Source organism: Taudactylus pleione, unplaced genomic scaffold, assembly GCF_031769625.1.
Source record: "Taudactylus pleione unplaced genomic scaffold, aTauple2 ptg000041l, whole genome shotgun sequence".
Taxonomy (NCBI): Eukaryota; Metazoa; Chordata; class Amphibia; order Anura; family Myobatrachidae; genus Taudactylus; species Taudactylus pleione.
This window is the reverse complement of record NW_028284443.1, coordinates 10,044,219-10,063,976: the sequence shown is the minus strand read 5'-3', so window position 1 is coordinate 10,063,976 and position 19,758 is coordinate 10,044,219. Positions and strand designations below refer to the sequence as shown.

The following is a 19,758-nucleotide window of genomic DNA, read 5'->3' as shown; positions in this document are numbered from 1 at the left end:
TGTTCAAATGAGGGTCACCGCTCAACTAGTCCAGATTATATCAAACAAAGTAATGCTTTAATATCGTCAGCATACAGTAACAGAAAAAAATAAACATCCTACACCCCATTCAGGTCACTACCTCACTTCTTCACCTCTAACTATTAAAGTCAGCTACTCTGGGCACAACTTCACACAAAGGCACAGAGTCCTGCCTGCTTCTTGCAAGTATGGCCCACTGGCTTCCAGGCCTCCTGGGCTGTATCCTCTGGCACCAGATAGGTGTGACACCTCTTTTTTAACTTGCCTGGGTGGATCCCACCCTCCCAGCAAATAATTCAGTGGCTCACCAATGCTACAAACATGTAGAAGGGCACTCTTAGCTCCAATAGCAATTATGCCGTGGTGTATTTCTTATAATGGCATAAATATACAGGTATCCATAACCAATGGAATAGGTGGCACTTGAATGGACTTTGGTGAATAAAGAGGTAGTTTATTACAAACATTTCAAGGCCTGACTGGCCTTTTCATCAGGGTATATAAACCCTGATGAAAAGGCCGGTTTGGGCATTAAAACATTGGTAAATAACCACCTGTTTTTCACCAAAGTAAATATCTCTATAATATAAAGTTCTGCACTCCCATCCGAATCAGTGGAAATAGCTGGGGTGCTCCTTAATGTTCAGTCTTAATATAGTCCATACATATAATATTTGCAGTTGCAGTTTGAAGGGCACTCTCCAGACGTATTGAAGCAAAAAGCATTCGTTAAAGTATTTTTAAGAAATCATTATACAAATCATTATACCAACCATATTAACTTATTGGTTTGCTCGGAAACCTTCTTCGGGATATTCACAGCATGGCAGCTTCAGCAAGTGTAGCATCAATGTGGTAGCAGTGGGACAGTTAAATCAGGTTTAATGGGTATTTACATAAGTTTATTTTTTTTAAATGGGGATATATTTGGAAAATGACGTAGTTACACAGCACCTATCAGGTTCTGAGATAAATTTGCAATAAGCTAATCAGTTAGGTTGTGCTAGTGAATGTCATCATCAACAGCATTTATTTTCACTGTCCCCTCAGCACCCACAATAGATATGGCTTGTACACTCTTATATGCATCTCTATATCGGTTTACATCTGTTTTCAATTACACAAACAACTCCTTCCAGTATTGTACTTGGACTATGGGGGTGATTTAGCACTGGACGGAATTGCAAAGCTGCACGCAAGCCGCTTTGCAATTCCATCCTTGCTATTACAAGATATGTCTATAAAATAACGAGACTGTCATTCCACCTAGTAAACAAAGCAGTCAGAACCGGTTCTAACTGCATATGTAGTAACCTTGAACTTGTCTGAACCTGCATGACAAGCAGCAACACTCTATGATGTTCAGTTGATTGTGAGTCACCATTTAATTTGGTTGTGTTTTCTCTAGAAGGCACAACCGTTACCCAGCATTATTATAATGAAGTTTTGAAAAAGCTGAGAGAGTCAGAAAGAAACGGCCGCAACTGTGGAAAAATGGTTTCATTCTTCACCAGGACAATGCGCCTGCTCACACAGCGCTTTCTGTGAAGCAGTTTTTGACTGACAATCACATTACTACACTAGAACATCCTCCATATTCACCAGATTTAGCACCTTGCGACTTTTATCTTTTCCCAAAAGTTAAATCAGTGCTTAAAAGGACACATTTTGAATCAGTTGATGCTGTAAAGAAGAAAACGGCAGATGTGTTGAAACAACTAACAGAAATTGATTTGCTCCATGCCTTCCACCAGTGGAAAACGAGACTACAGCGATGTATTAGTGCAAATGGGGAGTATATTGAAGGGGACAAACATTAAATTTGTAATACCAATAATTAAAGATGAGTTATTTAATCAGTCTCATTATTTAATACACATACCTCATATGTTAGTGAAGCAGGAGGTGTCATGTCTCCTGCATGCATTAATGATTCGAGCTGCATCCACGGACGCAGCATCGGATCATCTGTGGGATCCTTTGCCGGCTCAGTGACCATGGCGTTCACGCAGGCCGGCCATCAAAGATGTCCAAAAGAGGCCAGGAAATCTTAGTCTGCCAACAAAGATCCTGGCCTCTTCCCTCCCCCCAATGGTGGTGACATGGAATCGGTATGAAATACCGCCGGCCGCTTCGATTCCCGGCAGAGCCCGGCAGTGGAAGCCCGACAGCGCTGGAAATCCCGATCGTCCTAAGGTGTTTATACTAACCTAACCCCCTAACCCTCCTTAGGAGTGCCTAACCCTAATCCCCCCTCTAAGTGCCTAACCCTAACCCCCCCTTCCCCGCCGCCTAAACCTAAGTCCCCCGGGGGGTGCCTAACTCTAACCCTCCCTCCCCTCCCTCCCGGGTGCCCTAAACCTACCCCCCCCGCGCGGCTGTCCACTTGTGGCGCCCGGCATCCCTTCGACCGGGATGCCTGCGCCTGTCTCCCAACGTTGGGGAAATGTCAGGCGTCTACATCTAGACGCCCGGCATTTCACACTCACCGGGATATGGCAGTCGGGAAGTCGGCTGGTGGTATTAAGGCAGCCGGTTTCCCGATTGTATACCGGCGACACACCTCCGTTTTAGAAAACAGAGGCTGTCACCGCCCACTCCACATCCCCAAATTGCAGCAGACTGAAAAAACACTGACTGCTGCTGCTCTGCGTCTGACCCAGGGGAATTTTAAGAGAGGAGGGGGCCCGTGTGCAGTCTCCGTTTGGGCCACCTCCTCTCTGTCAGCTCACTGAGCGCTGTAGATTCTGGCTGCATGCCAGAATCTACTGCGCATGCGCAGGTCTCTGGGAAAATGGCAACTATGCCTAATTTCCGAGGGATATCTTTTCTGCGCATGCACAGATCACTGGGAAAATGGCAGTGAGTTTTTGCTGCTCTGCGGAGCAGCACATCGGAAACTGTGGAGAGGTAAGTATATTATTATAATAGCATAATATATCATTTACTATGGGTGCAGGGTGTGCGGTGTGGGCCCCCCTGGACCCAGGGGCCCGCGTGCACCGCACACCTTGCACCCATTATAAAGTCGCCTATGGTCTGATCATGCAGTACCCATTCTTCACATGTACAGATTCCTGACCTTCAGGAATCTCCGTGCACTGCTTAATAAGGCCCCATATTATTATGCCCCTTAACTCCAGTGACCGTTTCATGCAGACCTACATACTATATAGTATGCGTGCAGATATTTTCTTGGCATTATGAATTTTATGCTATGCAAACTGGAATATATCCAATATAGCATCTGGCCCTAATAGATTACTGCTAAAAAGGTTAAAAAGACATAAAAATAAAAAATTTACTTACAAATGGTTTTCTTCCATAGATAAGATACAAATATATTTCACTGATAAATGTTACAATTGTTTGCATGTCAATGGACTAGTATGCATAACATAATGCCAAATTAACAAGGTGATTGGTGGACTTTCTGCTTTAAAACCACAATCTACTGAGACCAAACATCTACCAAACATACCCTCAATACATCACTCTCTGGGCCTGATTCAGAGCCGGACACTCTGACCAGAGCGCTTGCTCTGAATCAGGGCCCTCCTACCTCAACTTGGAGCAGCCTCTTGGATGCTCGCATAGCTGTGGGTTACCACCCACAGCTTATGCGAGCGTCCATGATGATGGTCGCGATGGTCAAGACCATCGCGACGAGACCCTGCGGTAGGGTCTCGCTGCCGCAAGCCCTGGAGTGATTTTGGCTCTATCAGAGCCAAAATCACTCCCACTGACAGCACTACTGATGTCAGTGGGGAAGGACCCAGACGGTAGGCATTCCTATGGGAATACCTCCGTCTGGAAGCCACGCCCACCAAAGGGGGCGTGCTGTCAGTCACCATCGACAGCACGCCCCCTTTGGTGCGAGACCCGTCGCTTGCCGGGTCTCGCGCATGCGCACGACGGAGCTCCCTCCGTCGTGCGAATGCGCATTAGGGCACCATCGACCCGCTTGCGAGCATCCTGCGCTCGCGAGCGGGTCTGAATTAGGCCCTCTGCAAATGTCATGAATGTTTGTATGGCATGCATAAAGTAAAACGTTAATGTTCATTTAGGTATACAGTTTCACAGATAGGTATTGCTTATTTAAATGTGTTGTTATATTTTATTTTGTAGGTGAAAAGAAGGAAGCATAAGACAGCATAAAAAGGACAATAATGTATATTTGATAATGTACAGTAATATATAAACTAACTCTCTGTGTTACTAGGGAATCGGTATGAGATGCCGGCGGCTGAATGGCCACCGGTTCAAATACCGATGCTGGAATGCCAAATGGTACAGAATCCCGACAGGCGCAGGTAGGGAGCCTAACCTTAACTTCCCCCCAGTGGTGCCTAACCCTAACCCCTCTTCCCGTAGCCTAACCCTAACCATCCCCAGGGGGTACTTAAACCCTAATCTCCTCCCCAGGGGTGCTTAATCCTAACTGTGCATACATACTGTCGTCTAGACATTTGGCTTTCTGGTGGTCGGGATGCCAACGCCAGTATCCTGATATGCTTCGGAGTATCGGCGTCAGCATTATCCCGAGCGGCGGGATTACGGCACCAGTATTTCGACTGCCGGCATCCCATCCGCTTGCATATAAACTGCATCCCATTACTGGATGACATAACAAACACAAAAGGGTGAAGGTATACTAATTAAATATGTCCGAGACAAAAATATAAATATATGACCCCTTATATTAGTAATTTAACATAAATCATGAAGTTAAAAATTTGTATTGTAATTCACAACAAGTTTTCTGCAGTACAAAAAAAATACTACATACCTATACAGTAAATGGAATTCAATACTTATCCTGTTATGAAAACTGAGTCTCCTATCTTCCTAGGCTAGGTGATTTAATACTGTTATTGCATGCAAGATGACTGCCAATTTCCATTCACCTGATTTAAGAAAACAGCATTTTCAAAACTACTGTAAATCACAGAAATAATGTTGATAAACACATCCTACCAAAGACATTTTAACTGTACAATGCTTCTTACACCACAGCTGCCAAAGTGAATAAGTAGAGTTTACAAAGGTATTATGTGTTATTCATGCATCATAAGGGAGTCGCATTTAGCCTACATATCCTTGTGTCTGACACAATATACACAATGCTCTTTACCGATTTTATTGATCGATGTATTTTGTTAATTCAGTTGCCGGCTTGGAACAGGTTATGAGAGAAACTCAAAAACATATCTTGTTGCAGAAAGTACAAAATTACTGTGCATCACCAGATTATATTCTTGTGCTGCAAAGATGATTCCAGAACTAAGAGAGGTAAATGGGTCATTAAAACGAGAAAGTGCAAATGCAAAGGCTCTTGGCAGACAAACATTTCATTTACTTCAGTACTCCAGTAACACATGCTGCTTTCAGAGCTTGGCAAAGTAAACCATTAACAGAAGCAAGCTTTGCATAAATTATTCTGCTTCAAGGAAATAGTCTGCTTGTCATAGACAATGCAATACAAACACAGATTTAAATAAAAATATAAAGAAATGCCTTACCTTAAAAAGTCTTAATATATTAGCCACCATAATGGAAACAGAACTTGCTGCAGCTCCTATCACTCCAGATATTCTATCCGGCTTTGTAAAAATAGGTAAATCTCCATTGGCACATCTAACATCAGTAGCATCTTTTTCTATTAAAGCTTGCACAAAGGTTAAAGATTGCTCCAAGGCATATGTATCCCTTGAGCAGGTGTCAAGTATCCGGACCCCTAGCGTAATGTTTGATAGTAGTTCCTGGTCTTTGTTTATCTGGTCTATGGCATACATCATTGCCTCAAGTCTATGAATTCCCTTCTCTTTTTTGAGATCTCCGCAAGGCACCCCTCGTTCTCCTCTTGAATGAACTGGGAAGAGACCACCAAGAATAATGTCCCCTTCGACTCGAATGGAGTGAGCATATTCTTGACTGCCCGCTGTTTGCACCAGGCTTAAAATCCAACACAGCCTTATGACCAGCAACATAATGCAAGGACAAGACTTTGATGGTTTTCTTTCCAAAGAAAAGTTTGCGGAAGACATACCAGTGCTCACAATCCAAAAGCCAAAGATGTATTTTATTATGCAAAAATGTAGATCCTTTCAAGTTGTACCTATTGCATGCTACCATCAGTGCCCATTAAGTGACAATATAGGAGCATTTAGCAGATAAAGCAGCAGTTTCTGTAGCAGCCACAACACTGTAATCAACACATCCAGTTCAATGTACTATATTCGCTTTATCCAATATATGAAGTATGTCTGTAAGATACTTCATTCATTTTATTCCTTTTTTTTTATAATTCAATGCGAATCTGTAGTCTTCAAGTCATAATTGTTTATTGGCTCATTTGGTAAAGTCCACCTGAAAAACACATAAAAATAAATATATTTTAATAATTGCCATTGCCCTCCAGATATGCCTAATAGCTAGCTAGCATTACCTCAGCAGATAAACAGAAATAACAGATGCACTATGAATGTACCATGACTCATTTCCTGCACTGCATACCTTGCTTAATTCAGGTCAATGACCATGAAGACAATGCTAAATGTGATTTGTGCTAAAAATCAACTGTAATTTGTTCCATTACTTGATATGAACAATTTCTGTGGCTTACATAAAGTAAAAAAAAAAAAATTTCACTACTAAATGTTAGGAAGGTACTGTATTCTATCCATAAAAAATATCAATCAAATAAATAGCATCAATACAGTCACACGTGAGTAGTATCCAACTAAAACAGACTGGCAGCTATACAAATTCCCTTCCACTAATGGGAAATAAAAATAAGTAAATACAGTACTATAGCACATTCTCAGGGCCTACTTTGCATTTTATGTGTAATATAATCTGTATTATAAATTCTGACAAATGGGAAAAAAGATAATAATTAATAATCATGGTCTATTACCAGGGCCGGATTAAGGCTTGTGGGGGCCCAAGGGCAACTAAGTTGTGGGGGTCCCAGGGCAACTAAGTTGCGGGGACCCCCTTCAAGCCACACAGAGCCGAGCACAGCCCAGCTGTGCCCCCAGTAGCAGTCCCCCCTCAACAATAGTCCCCCCCAGGAGTACCCCTAGTAGTAATCCCCCTCTATGCTGTGTCCCCCAGTAGTGGTCCCAGCAGTGTGCAGTGCCCCTAGTAGTACCCCTCCTCTATGCAGTTTCCCCCAGTAGTGGTCCCACCAGTGTGCAGTGCCCCCAGTAGTATCCCAAGCAGTGCCCCTAGTAGTACCCTCAGCAGTACCCCTAGTAGTAGTACGATCCCTCCCAGCAGTGCCCTTAGTAGTAGTCCTTTCCCCCCCAGCAGTGCCCTTAGTAGTAGTCCTTTCCCCCCCTAGCAGTGCCCTTAGTAGTAGTCCTTTCCCCCCCAGCAGTGCCCCTAGTAGTAGTCCTCCCCCCCAGCAGTGCCCATAGTAGTAGTCCGTTCCCCCCCAGCAGTGCCCCTAGTAGTAGTCCTCCCCCCCCAGCAGTGCCCCTAATAGTGGTCCTTTCTTCCCCCAGCAGTGCCCTTAGTAGCAGTCCGTTCCCCCCCCAGCAGTACCCTTAGGAGTAGTCGTCCCCACCTCCAGACACACACAAACAAGAAAAAAAAAAATCTCCACTTACCTTAATCCCCGCTCCGGCATCTGCTCCTCCGTCCGGCGTGCTCCCGGGCCGGCCCGCTGTGCATGATAGGAGAGATGTCATTGTCTCTCCCATCAGCCACTGAGGCAGCCGGAAGACGGAGGCTCCGGCAGTGGGCCGCAGCGTAGCAGCCGATGAGACTCTGTGTGACTCTCATCGGCTGCTAAAACAAACACACAGGTGGACTTATTATAATAGTATTTTATATATGTGTTGTGTATTTAATGTTGTTTGTCCTAATGATATTTTATGAATACATTTGTGACCAAGTGTATTCTTTTAAGTGCTAATTAGCACAATAAATGCTTATTTGTTATTATATACATTTGATACCATCCATCTAGTTTTATTTTTATTTTTAAATAATTTAGCGCTGGTTTCCCTTCTTTTATTTATGTAACATTGCTGTTTTATGTTATTGCACCTTCATTTGTATATGTTGAGATAAACTTTATCCTGAGCTTACCTTATTATAAGTAGGGGGTCTCTTTACTTGGATGGAGATAAAGTGAACGGAGATAATGTACCAACTAACCAGCTCCTAACTGTCATTTTTTCAAACACAGCCTATGACATGGCCGTTAGGAGCTGATTGTCTGGTACTTTATCTCCGCTCACTTTATCTACATCCAAGGCTTAGTAAATAGTTATTTTTGTTATTAGTAATATACTGTATTGGCATAAATGGTTCTTTACCCACTGATAGAGCCAACCCTAGCCAAATGAGGGCCATAAGCAAAGTTTTGGGTGGTGCCCCCCTCCCCGTGGTATCCTGAAAAGGGGTCCTCACCCAGCACAGCACCCCCCTATCCCAGCACAGCACAGTGTTAGCACCCACTCTCGCCCACCACCCCAATCCCAGCAGAGCTCCCCTCTCCCAGCAATGAGCACCATAGCACCCTGGCCCTCTCCCAGTTCCAAACTTACTTTACTTGAGTGCATCCTGCAGAGCCTTCTGACTCAAAGTACAGCAAGCCGCGGGCGGCAGACTCGCTTTTCGTGTCTCAGGCTGACAGGCCAGAGCTATGTGTGATGATTGCTGGAGGCGGAGCCCAGAGCCGTGAGGTGTGACTCACTACTCCGAGCTCCGCAAAGGCCCATGGTGCAGCAGCCCTCCTGCGAACCATTTACTTATAGTCCTGACTGAGCCTCTGCCCATGCACAGAAGCTCAATCTGATTGGGTGATGCCCCAAAGTAGGCCTGGCGCTAACCACTAGCTGCTGTTCGGGTCTCCTGCACCCGCAAACGCAGACTGATGCCAGCTGTTCCACCGCTGCCCACTTACTGTTTGCTGCTGCCAGGCCTGATCGGAATTGTCAGGTGAGCTCCAATGCAGACACAGCGCAGCGGCAGTAGCAGCTGCCAGAGTCTCTATCCAGCCGGCAGCAGGTGCCCCGGCTGTGCCTGTACCAAATCTCCACCAACCCTAGGTGGTCTAGGATGCCCCTAGGCATTCCAAATGCCCTAGGTATTTGCTTAGTTTGTCTATGCCTAGGGCCAGCTCTGCCCACTGACATTAAAATGCTGTATTGATCATGCTGTATGGGGCAGCTCTAGTGTGTGTGTGCATTGTTCTCAGGCTTCCCCTCAATTACATCAGGCTACAACTGATTAAGACAAAAAGGTAAATGTTTCACTTCTCATTGGACTATGGCAGATCAAGACATTGGACAATGGCAGCTCAAGTACAAAGGAAGTAGAGAGAGTTTTTATTGTTCATTAGACAAGTGGTGCGTTCTGTCACTTCTATTTGGAGACAGAACCAGTTCTGCCTCCTCTGACCCACCTTAGCCCGCCACCACAGGGAGACTGCATTTGCCAGGTGCCCGCTGAGATTTTGGTACCAGCAGGCACCTGGCTCCCTCCCTGCAGAGCCGGAGGCTAGAGCTCACTCTTGAGCACCAGTTACTGGCTCCGCTCCTCCCATGGCCACTATGGGAGAGATGTCGTGATGTGTCTCCCATAGTTCAGAAGACTCGGAACAGGCAGGCAGACCGGAGGCATGCAGGAGCGGGGCTTAAGGTAAGTATTGTTTTTTTATTTTTTTGGAGTAAGCGGCACTATAGGGGGCATACCTTCTGGGGCATTCCACAGGGGGCACCACAACTGGGTGCATTACTACAGGGGGCACTACTACTGGGGGGATTACCATAGGGGAGCATTGCTACTGAGGGCATTACTACAAGGGGCACCACCACTACTGGGGGCACTGCATAAGGGGCACTACTATTGGGGCACTGAATAAGAGACATTATCACTGTGGGCACAGCACAAAGGGTCACTACTACTGGGGGCACTGCACCACTTTTCTAGGACCACTTTAAGCGCATTCGGTCTGGGATCCTGGCTGCTGCATGACCGGCAGTTCGATTCCCGGCTGTGGCAGCCCGACAAAAGAGCAGAGCCCGGCAGCGGAAGCCCGACAGCGCTGGAAATCCCGATCATCCCTAAGGTAAGTATAAACTAACCTAACCATCCCCCCTAACCCTCCTTAGGGGTGCCTAACCTCCCCCCCAAGTACCTAACCCTAACCCCCCCCTTCCCTGCTGCCTAAACCTAAGTCCCCCGGGGGGGTGCCTAACCCTAACCTCCCCCCAAGTGCCTAACTCTAACCCTCCCTCCTCCTAGCCTAACCCTCCCTCCCCCTAGCCTAACCCTAACCCTCCCGGGGGAGTGCCTCACCCTAAGTCCCCCCCGGGTGCCTTAAATCTTCGATCGGGATGCCGGGCTCCTGTCTCCCGGCGTCGGGAAAATGACAGGTGTCTATTTTTAGATGCCTGTCATTTAACCCTAGGCGGGATAGAGGATTCGGGAAGCCGGCGGTTGGGATAGCGGCCGCCGGCTTCTTAAATGTATCCCCTTTAAGCACTGAATTAGACTACTGTGGATCAAGATCAAGTTTAATGTTTAATAAAGTGGTTTTCACATCATCATCTCTTTAAGGACTCTATTTATTAACATTATTTTTACTAAAATAAAGTGAAAAAGGGTGTTTTCACACCCTTTTCACATTTTTTTAGTTTCACCTAAAGTTACTACAGGGCAATTGGAGTAGAATTCGTAAAATTCTACTCCAACCCCTAAGTATCACTTATTTTTAGTAAGCAGGTCGTATTTCCCATAATTGTAATAGGAACTGTGATCTGGCCAAAGTTACTAAAAATAAATTGTGAAAAAATACCGGGGAAAGCCCTGTGATAATAACGCCACCTGGAGGTGGCATTATCCAGGGTCTACCCCAGTTACTGGGCTCCTGCTCCGCTCTGACGGGGAGAGCAGAGCCCGGAGCCAGCCCCAGTGATCAGCTGTGTGGTCTAAACAGACCACACGCTGATTCACTGTAAAAAAAAAAAAAAAAGTAAAAAAAACAAACTGACCTGACTCCAGGGACCGGAGTTCGGGGCTCCGGTGATGTCCTCTCTCTGGTCAGCTGGTCTCCCATGCTGCACTGCGGCCCGGTCGTCCCAGTGCAGTATGGGATGTCAGCTGACCGGAGGACATGGAGGACATCACCGGAGCCCAGATCATGCAGTTAAGTGTAATTAAGGGAGAGGGGGGGTCTGCAGGGGCGGGGCCTAGCGCTGGGGGGGGTTAGCGGCGGCCGGTCAGCGCATGCACGGGGCACTTGTCACGGTATTTTTCTGTGAAAATACTGTGACTAGTGTGCGGAGGGGATTCGCAGGGACAGAGCTTTATCGCAAGCTCTGTCCCTGCAAGGAATTTGTAGTAAATCCCTGTGATATTGCCTGAATTCGCAATGCAAATTCAGTCGGTAATATCGCACTACAATCTGCATAACCAATGCGGATTGTAGTAAATAGAGCCCTATGAAACAAACAAGCATCACATAGTTCAACAGCAAATTAGAAATTAATGCTGGGGCATACAATCACTGTTGCTCTCCAATAAATATGCACTGTTGTATTCCCTCATGTACATGGAGATTGGCCTGTACTAGTTTTCTGTCAACTGACCTCCTTTACCTAAAAAAGGTCCAAAACCACACAGAACTTCATTAATGTACACCGGGGGCTTAGTGTACTGGATTGATAATGGATTCTAATACAGCATAATAGAAATGGAACACCCAACAGGCAAACATGGTTAAAACATACAAACCCCAGATAGTTCCCTGGTTGGAAGCAAACGCATGGCCTTAGTGCTGTGAGGCAGCAGTAATATGCCAACATGCAAATCTTAATGTTAATATTCAGCCAGTTGCTATATCTGAATGTGTCTTGCTGGTAATATTTGTAGTGGTGAATTCTGTGTCACCCAAAGCATGTGATTGTAAGGCATGGCTAGTCAATCTCACGCTAGCCTACTCATTCTGTTTTCACTTTTCAGTATTTGTCATTATGGGTCCAGAATATACTGTAATTCCAACATGTTCTTCTTTAAAGACTATGGCCCTCATTCAGACCCACTCGCGAGCGGCTGTCCGCTCACAAGTGGGTCGATGGTGTGCACTGCGCGTGAAGGTGGGCCCTGATTTATGGAGGTGGGCCCTGATTCAGAGCGAGCGCTCTGGTCAGAGCGTCCGGCTCTGAATCAGGGCCTATATCTGTCTTACAATACCCCATATACTAACTCTTCCTATATAATGTGTTATATAAAGAGAATGTAAGTAAACAATATTTACATTTTTTTTCAAACTGATGATAAAATTGATAGCTATTTTACAAGTGTCACATTGTATCACCAAGTAGGGAACATTTGACATAGTACATTTCACGAAAATGTTTTGCTATAAATTGTCTCATTATGCTGTAAACACAATCACCTAATCCAACAATCTTTTTTAATTCACTGCTTTAAAATGTGTAGGGATTATTACAGTTTCTGATCAGCTTCTGAATGGCACCCAATTTTCACTCTACCTGGGACTGCTGCTTCATGGCAGTAACGTAGATGACATTTATATTGATCTGTACTATGTTACAGTGTCCCTTCTATGATGAATGCACTAGAAAATGATATACTGTAATTAAACTAGAGATGTGCAGTTTGGTTTTGCTGAAATACGAACACACCTGAACTTAGGGCCTGATTCAGACCCGCTCGCGATCACTGAGCGTTCGCAAGCGGGTCGATGGTGGCCCAGTGCGCATGCGCGAGACCCGGATAGTAAACGGACAAACCATCGCTCTGGGTCTCGTACCAAAGGGGGCGTGCTGTCGATGTTGAGTGACAGCACGCCCCATTTGTTGGGCGGGCCGGGGGAGTGGTTGCCCAAACAGAGGCGTTCCCATGTGAACTCCTACCGTCTGGAGCCGGCCCCACTGACTCACAAGTGATGTCAGTGGGAGTGGGTCAAGGGTCTCGTTGCAAGCCCGATGGTCACGATGGTCTTGACCATCGCGACCATCTTCATGGCCGCTCGCTATAGCTGTGGGTGGTCACCCACAGCTATGCGAGCGGCCAGGAGGCCGCTCTAAAAAAACAGAAGGCTGGCCCTGATTCAGAGCAAGTGCTCTGTCAGAGCGTCCGGCTCTGAATCAGGCCCTTAGTTCGGAATCACTTAGGGGTTCTGAGTGAAACCAAGTCTTGGTTCAATTCTGCAGTCAGTTGTGAGCTCAGATTTAAAAACCAAACTAAGGCTTTGGATTGCATTTAAGTGCCTCCCTGGGCGTCATGGCTTTGGCTGTAAGGTTGAAAACAATATTGTGAACTGTGAGCAAAATGTACTGGAAATTAATTTTATTGAGTTTAATAATACTGTAGGAACAAAAACAGGCCCAAATTATGTGATTTTAGCTGGTTTTTATCACATTTTTATAAAAAAATTCAGATCCAAAACATTTGAGGGTGGATTTGGCAAAACCAAATCAAAACGTTGAATAAGAACTAAAACCAAAACACGGTTGTCCGCGCACTTTTCTAAATTAAATTAATGCTTCACCCTTAAGGGCAATATTGAGAATATAGTGTTCAGAGCCACCTTTCACTGGATATTTCATAAGATGTTTTCTTCTACTCCCTGCCCTTTTCATGTCTGAATTAGTTATATCTGCCTTGTATAACCATGTTTTATGTATGCCCTGTTTTCCCCATTGTTCGGTGCTGTGGAGCACTGTGGCTCCCTACAAATCAACAACATTAATAATAATATAATAACAGTACTCGTACAATTTCCAGACTGCTGCATTACAGAAAATAAAATATTGAAGCTAAATCTAAGTTGGATGCACCCACGTCCACTTGTCTGTATGGCCATGCAGGGCTGTAACTAGGGTGGTGCAGCTGGTGCCGTTGCACAGAAAGCAGGATGCTCTGTGGGCGGAACTGGCTGCGTCCACAGAGTCCATTTGCCAGGCACCCTCTGTTATGTTTTTTACTAGCAGTGTGCCCGGCTAATCGTTCTCACTGACAGGGGTGAATTGGGCTTTAAAATAACCGGGATGTTACCCATAATGCTGGCCGTATGTGGGTATGACCCAGTTGCGCATCACTCTCCTACCATTCTTGTATGACAGGCACTGGCAACCTGCCAGCGTCTGTCAGCATCCTGCAGCGCAGAGGAGCTCTGGCTTTTTGAATTCGCAAGAGGAGATTTACCTCTCGTGAGACAAAGCTCCATGCTCTCGGCAACTCACCACTTGGATGCCCCTCATCTCCAGCTCCTCCATGTACAGCCTCTCCTCTCCTGTTTACACCATGTACAGCAGCAGCAGAGTCCTGATGCTGGTAACACTGAGTAACAATATCATCACCCTCATCTCCCCTTAGTGCAAGGCTGAGGGATGCTGCTAATATTTAGGAATGATAAGTTGCACACAGATGCCCCCCTGTTCCTTCCATCCCTGCAACATGCACTTTCCACCTCTACACCCTCTAACTACCACCCCTGCACAATGTAACTGTCCCCCTGCAACTGAAACCCCCACACCTTATAACTGTCACCCCTGCACCCTGTAACTGCTCCCCATGTAAGTGACCCACACACAATGTAACTTGCACCTTGTAACAGCACCCCCTGCAACTTCTCCCCCTCATCCTCTAACTGAAACCATGAAACTATCCCCTATGCACCCTGTAACTACCCCCAATGCAAATGTGATATCCCTGTTCCCTGTAACTGCAAGGGGCATTATTGTGTGGCATAATATGTTAAGGGCATTACTGTGTGGCATAATGTGTAAGGGGCATTACTGTGTGGCATAATGTGTAAGGGGCATTACTGTGTGGCAGAATGTGTAAGAGGAATTACTGTGTGGCATAATATGTAAGGGCATTAATGTGTGGCGTAATGTGCAAGGAAAATTACTGTGTGACATAATGTGTAAGGGGCACTACTGTGTGGCTGTAATGTGCATAAGGGGAACTACTTTGTGGTGTTACGTCTTTAAGGGGTACTATTGTGTGGTGTAACGTGAATAAGGGTCACTACTGTGTGGTGTAATGTGAATAAGGGGCTCTACTCTATGGTGTAACCTGTTTAAGGGGCACTATTGTGTAGCATAATGTGAATAAGGGTCACTATTGCATGTTGTAATGTGAATAATGGGCACTACTGTGTGATGTAATGTGAATATTGGGCACTACTGTGTGGTGCAATTTGAATAGGGGGTACTATTGTGTGGTCATGCCCCTTCCCAGCGAGACCATGTTCCACTGTCCCTATTTAAAGTATAGGTGTAGTACCAATGTACTTTCTGGTACAGGGCACCAAAATGTCTAGTTACAGCTCTGTGGCCATGGATGTCTGCTTACTACACTGTGATATTGCAAGAATGTGCCTTTGTATAGTAAACATTTTTGACACTGCATGTGCCTATCACGCCCACTGTGCTTATATCTTCTGCTGCAACCGTCACCATTAGTATCTGAACCTACACCAGTGCCTTGCTGGGTGCAAAAGATACAGCTGCAACAGGCATCCCATCTCCATCTGCATGCTGACAATAGGCATGGAAATCAGCCGACAATCCCATGACATTCCCACAAGACAATAAAGTTCAGTGCAATTGTATGGTCATCGCCCAATTACCACCTAGAAACAGCCATTTTATGGAAAGTGTGGTCCATCGATGTATGTATCAATGCCTATGCACTAGCAATCTTCATCAGATACCTGATCCAGCCATGCGCAAAAGCCAACTTCTTTCATTTCATTCCTTCATTCCTACGCAGAATGCTAATATCTATGCGATTCATGTACATTGCGACTTGCTTGTGACTCAGGGCCTGATTCAGAGCCGCTCGTAAGCGGCCGCTCTTTCGTAGTCAGTCGATGTTGTACAACCACGCATGCGTCGTTGTAACAGTGCGCATGTGCGTACGTCTGATTGCGGTCATTTTTCAGTCGATCGTAGACACAGCGAACAGGAAGTGACATGTCAAATGTGATTGACGGAATTGTCCGTTTTGGGGTGGTGACGGGGGTGGAGATGGAAAAACACAGGCATGTCAAGGTGTTTTTTGGGCGTACATAAAATATCTTATGCGAGCGCCAAATGTGAACGGAACAAGTGATACGTAACTGTCTCATCCAATTTCCATTAAGACTGCTCGCTCAGCTTGTGGTCTGGTATAGTCTACCACAATGATGATGGTCTCTTCGTACTTCCCTGGGCTCATCGATGGTGTAGCGATTTATCAATTGAGGCCACAAAAACAATCTTTTAATTGCAAATGTGCCTGTAAGGTGTTTAGGAAATAGACCTTTTTTAGTAGCTAAAATCCAAACGCAGGTGAACTACTCAGCTGCTAATTTCTGGGTCATACAATCAATTAGCTAACGATTTTTATTTTTTGGGGGGCTTTTAAAATATTTGGAACTGTTTAATTTTTAGAGAAACAATGTTGTACGCATGTTTGTTTATTTGCTTATTTTTTTGGAGGACAAGAAACCAATCATCCTTTTGTTTTTTGCTAAGTGTTAATTCAAACTCATAAATTGTTTTTAACCCTTGTTTTGTTTTACAAAATTAAATGTTTCTATTTCCGTTGTATTGTTTCTAAGTTTGTTTGAGGGATTACCTTTTATCCCGTTTTGGAATAAATCATCAATAGAATTTTGCAGATTTTTTTCATAATTTTATTAAATGATTGTGTCCATTTTTATTTTTTTTTGCCATAAACATATTTTTAATAAGGATAAAAAAATTAAAAATTATTTGGCCCACACACACACAAAATACGTGGCATTTGAACTTTAAAAAATCAAAACAATACAATTCACAAGAAAGGAGAGGGAGGTTGTTGTCATGAAGGAATATGGGGCAAACACAGAGATGGATTGTGGGGTAATTAGCCAGTGCTGTCATCGCCTTTTAGGCCTTTTGGCCGGGGGTTGGAGGGAGCCGGAACGGGCCCGGGAGCTCCTTCGGCTGGCCTGGCCAGAGGCAGATGTTGTGGTCTCTGGACTAGGCATAGGGCTAGGCACATTTGGAGGGATGGGTGTTGTTGTGCCAGAGGTGGAGGGTCCTGATGTTCCGGCAGGAAGGTAGGCCGGCTCCAACATGTGCTGGCGAACGAGCTGCTCCAGGGGCATTTGCAATTCTTATGTTTGCCCCAGTATTTTCCGCCAGGGCATTTGCAATTCTCACGTTGGCCGCAGTATTTTGCTCCAGGGCATCCGCCACCCATAGCAGATTGGCATCCATCCTCAGCAGAATCTCGGTGTGCTGATCCGTTTTAACATTGAGATCAATGAGGAGGGCCACTGCCTGCAAGGGGGAATGCCCTGGACTGTCTGCCACAGGGTCCCCAGCCGGATCTACTGCTTCCTCCCCTGCAGAGCCAGAAGAAATTCTGCGGCCAAAACTCTCCTCTGGAGTAGACTCATCCGCCTGTGTCTCTGTGTGAAAAAAGAGAAAAGATTAAAATTCAAAACGAGATATTTTACAAAACACATTTCTGAGTTGTTAACATTACAACATTTACCTGGGGCAACATGAGGAGCCGCAAAGTCTGGCATGTCGGTATCCATGTTCGACACGCCAAACACCTCCTCATCCTGCACACACCCCTGGGCCATCTCCTCCAAATCCGTGAGCTCAAGTGACACAGGGGTGGGACCCCCACCTGTTCCCACTGCATGCCTAGCCCTATCAGCCATTTTTTGTTTAAGCCGATATTTGAAGTCGCTCCATCTGTTGGTTAAAATGTTGGCATTATTACTGCAGTATTTGGCCCTGTAACCATTTTTTATTCAAATGTAGTTTTTACGTACCGGCGTTTGACCTCCCGGGTTGAACGTTCAAACTCACCCACCCCATTGACAGCACTGGCTATGTCGTCCCACAGTTTCCATCTCTGGGTTGCACCCATATTCCTTGGTGCCTGTGCCAGGTTGTCATTGCACATTTGCACCAAAACCTCCATCTCCTTCCTTGTGAATTGTGGCTGTCTTTTTTTTTTTTGGCCCTAGTTTGCCTACTAGGCCCAGCAGCCTCTTCCATGGCATCCTCCACACCTTTTTTTTAAATGCTTGAAAAATTTTAAAAGTTAAATGTTTCAAAATGTAATGTTAAACATAAGAATTTTCACATAATTTAGAAAATAATTACATGGCGCCTCTTGGCTAGTACTTTGCTGCTCTGTACTCATTGTCTTTTCTCAATGTAGCAGACCGATTTTGGCCTTCAGTGACGTTTTTATACATGCGTCAGCATTATTCGGCCGCATCATTCCTTGTGCGCTCCTATTGTCCATCCTTAATTTGAGCGGGAAAATAAAGTCTATTTATGGCTTGGTGTGTCTCCATTCGAGGTGGCATTTTTGGATTGTTGGAGGTTTTTCGGTGTAGTGGTTTGTTCGTGGTTTGTGGTTTCTTGAAGGAGTAGTTGGTATTGTTGTTAAGTTTGTTTTTTTAGTACTTTGTTTGTTTACGTTAGCATTTTTGCGTTTTTTTTTCTATTTTTATTTATGTTTTTGAGTAAGTATTTCAAAAATTTCCCTAAAAAATTATTAGTAAATAGTGTTAATTTTTTAACTATTTTTTTTTTTAACAGTTATTTTTGCAGTGACCAAGTGACCTTTTCTAACTTTGGGATATTTGTCTGTTTTTGGTAAGTTTTTTTGGTTTTATGAATTAACAAATTCGATGTGTTGGTCTTAGCATATGTTTCGCTAAGTAATGTGTGTTTTTTTCAGTGTAAAATCATGTCTTAACTCTAAATGTAGCGTACTATTTTACGAACTAATGTGTGTGGTTTTTTTCAATGTAAAATCATGGCTTAACTGTAAATGTAGCGTACTATTTTGCGAACTAATGTGTATGTTTTTTTAGTGTAAAATCATGTCTTAACTCTAAATGTAGTGTACTATTTTGTGAACTAATGTGTGTGGTTTTTTTCAGTGTAAAATCATGTCTTAACTCTACATGTAGCGTACTATTTTGCGAACTAATGTGTGTGGTTTTTTTCAGTGTATAATCTTGTCTTAACTCTAAATGTAGCGTACTATTTTGCAAACTAATGTGTGTGGTTTTTTTCAGTGTAAAATCATGTCTTAACTCTAAATGTAGTGTACTATTTTGCGAACTAATGTGTGCTCCTTCTCTAAATTTTCGACAACTATATTTGGCTTAATTCCTAGTTTATTAAATTAATCTTAAAAATATTTTCTACTTTTGAAATGTAGGTTGCTTTTCACATGACAAGACCCAGGCCTGTAAGAATCTTTGGTTTTCTTTGAAAAGATAAGTATATTTTTCATAACACATTTGTCTAAAACAATAACTACCTGGCTTAACATTTCAGGTTGATGTTGGTCGTATTATATTGGCCATGGTTCCAGAACCCGACCAACCTCAACTTCGTCCCAGGCATAGGCCTCGTAGGCCTGCAAGGCCCCAGATATATAGAACACGTGTCACCCTTTTTGGAATGCCAGATGATGAGGTGTTAAGGCGGTACCGTCTTCCGCCACAAATCATCATAGACACTATCTCATTAATAGAGAGTGATCTTGAATGGCAAATTGACAGTCCTACAGCAATACCACCACTTACGCAATTAATGTCGGTGTTATATTTTTGTGCCTCAGGATCCTTTCAAACCACCGTTGGAATAGTGGCAGGAATATCCCAATCCTCCTTTTCAAGGATCCTGAGGGCAGTGATGGAGGCACTTTTTAAACACCTCCATCATATTA

At 44.5% G+C, this 19,758-nt stretch overlaps 1 protein-coding gene across 1 annotated transcript in view; it reads right to left on the bottom strand.

The window, feature by feature from the left end:
• Positions 1 to 19,758, bottom strand: part of GRM8 (glutamate metabotropic receptor 8) — a 1,218,298-nt gene that overhangs the window by 1,165,263 nt on the left and 33,277 nt on the right. Inside the window, exon 2 of the mRNA XM_088457648.1 lies at positions 5,544 to 6,390. Coding sequence (XP_088313774.1) covers positions 5,544 to 6,068 — 525 coding nt within the window. The 5' untranslated portion in view covers positions 6,069 to 6,390. The remainder of the gene's footprint in view (positions 1 to 5,543; positions 6,391 to 19,758) is intronic.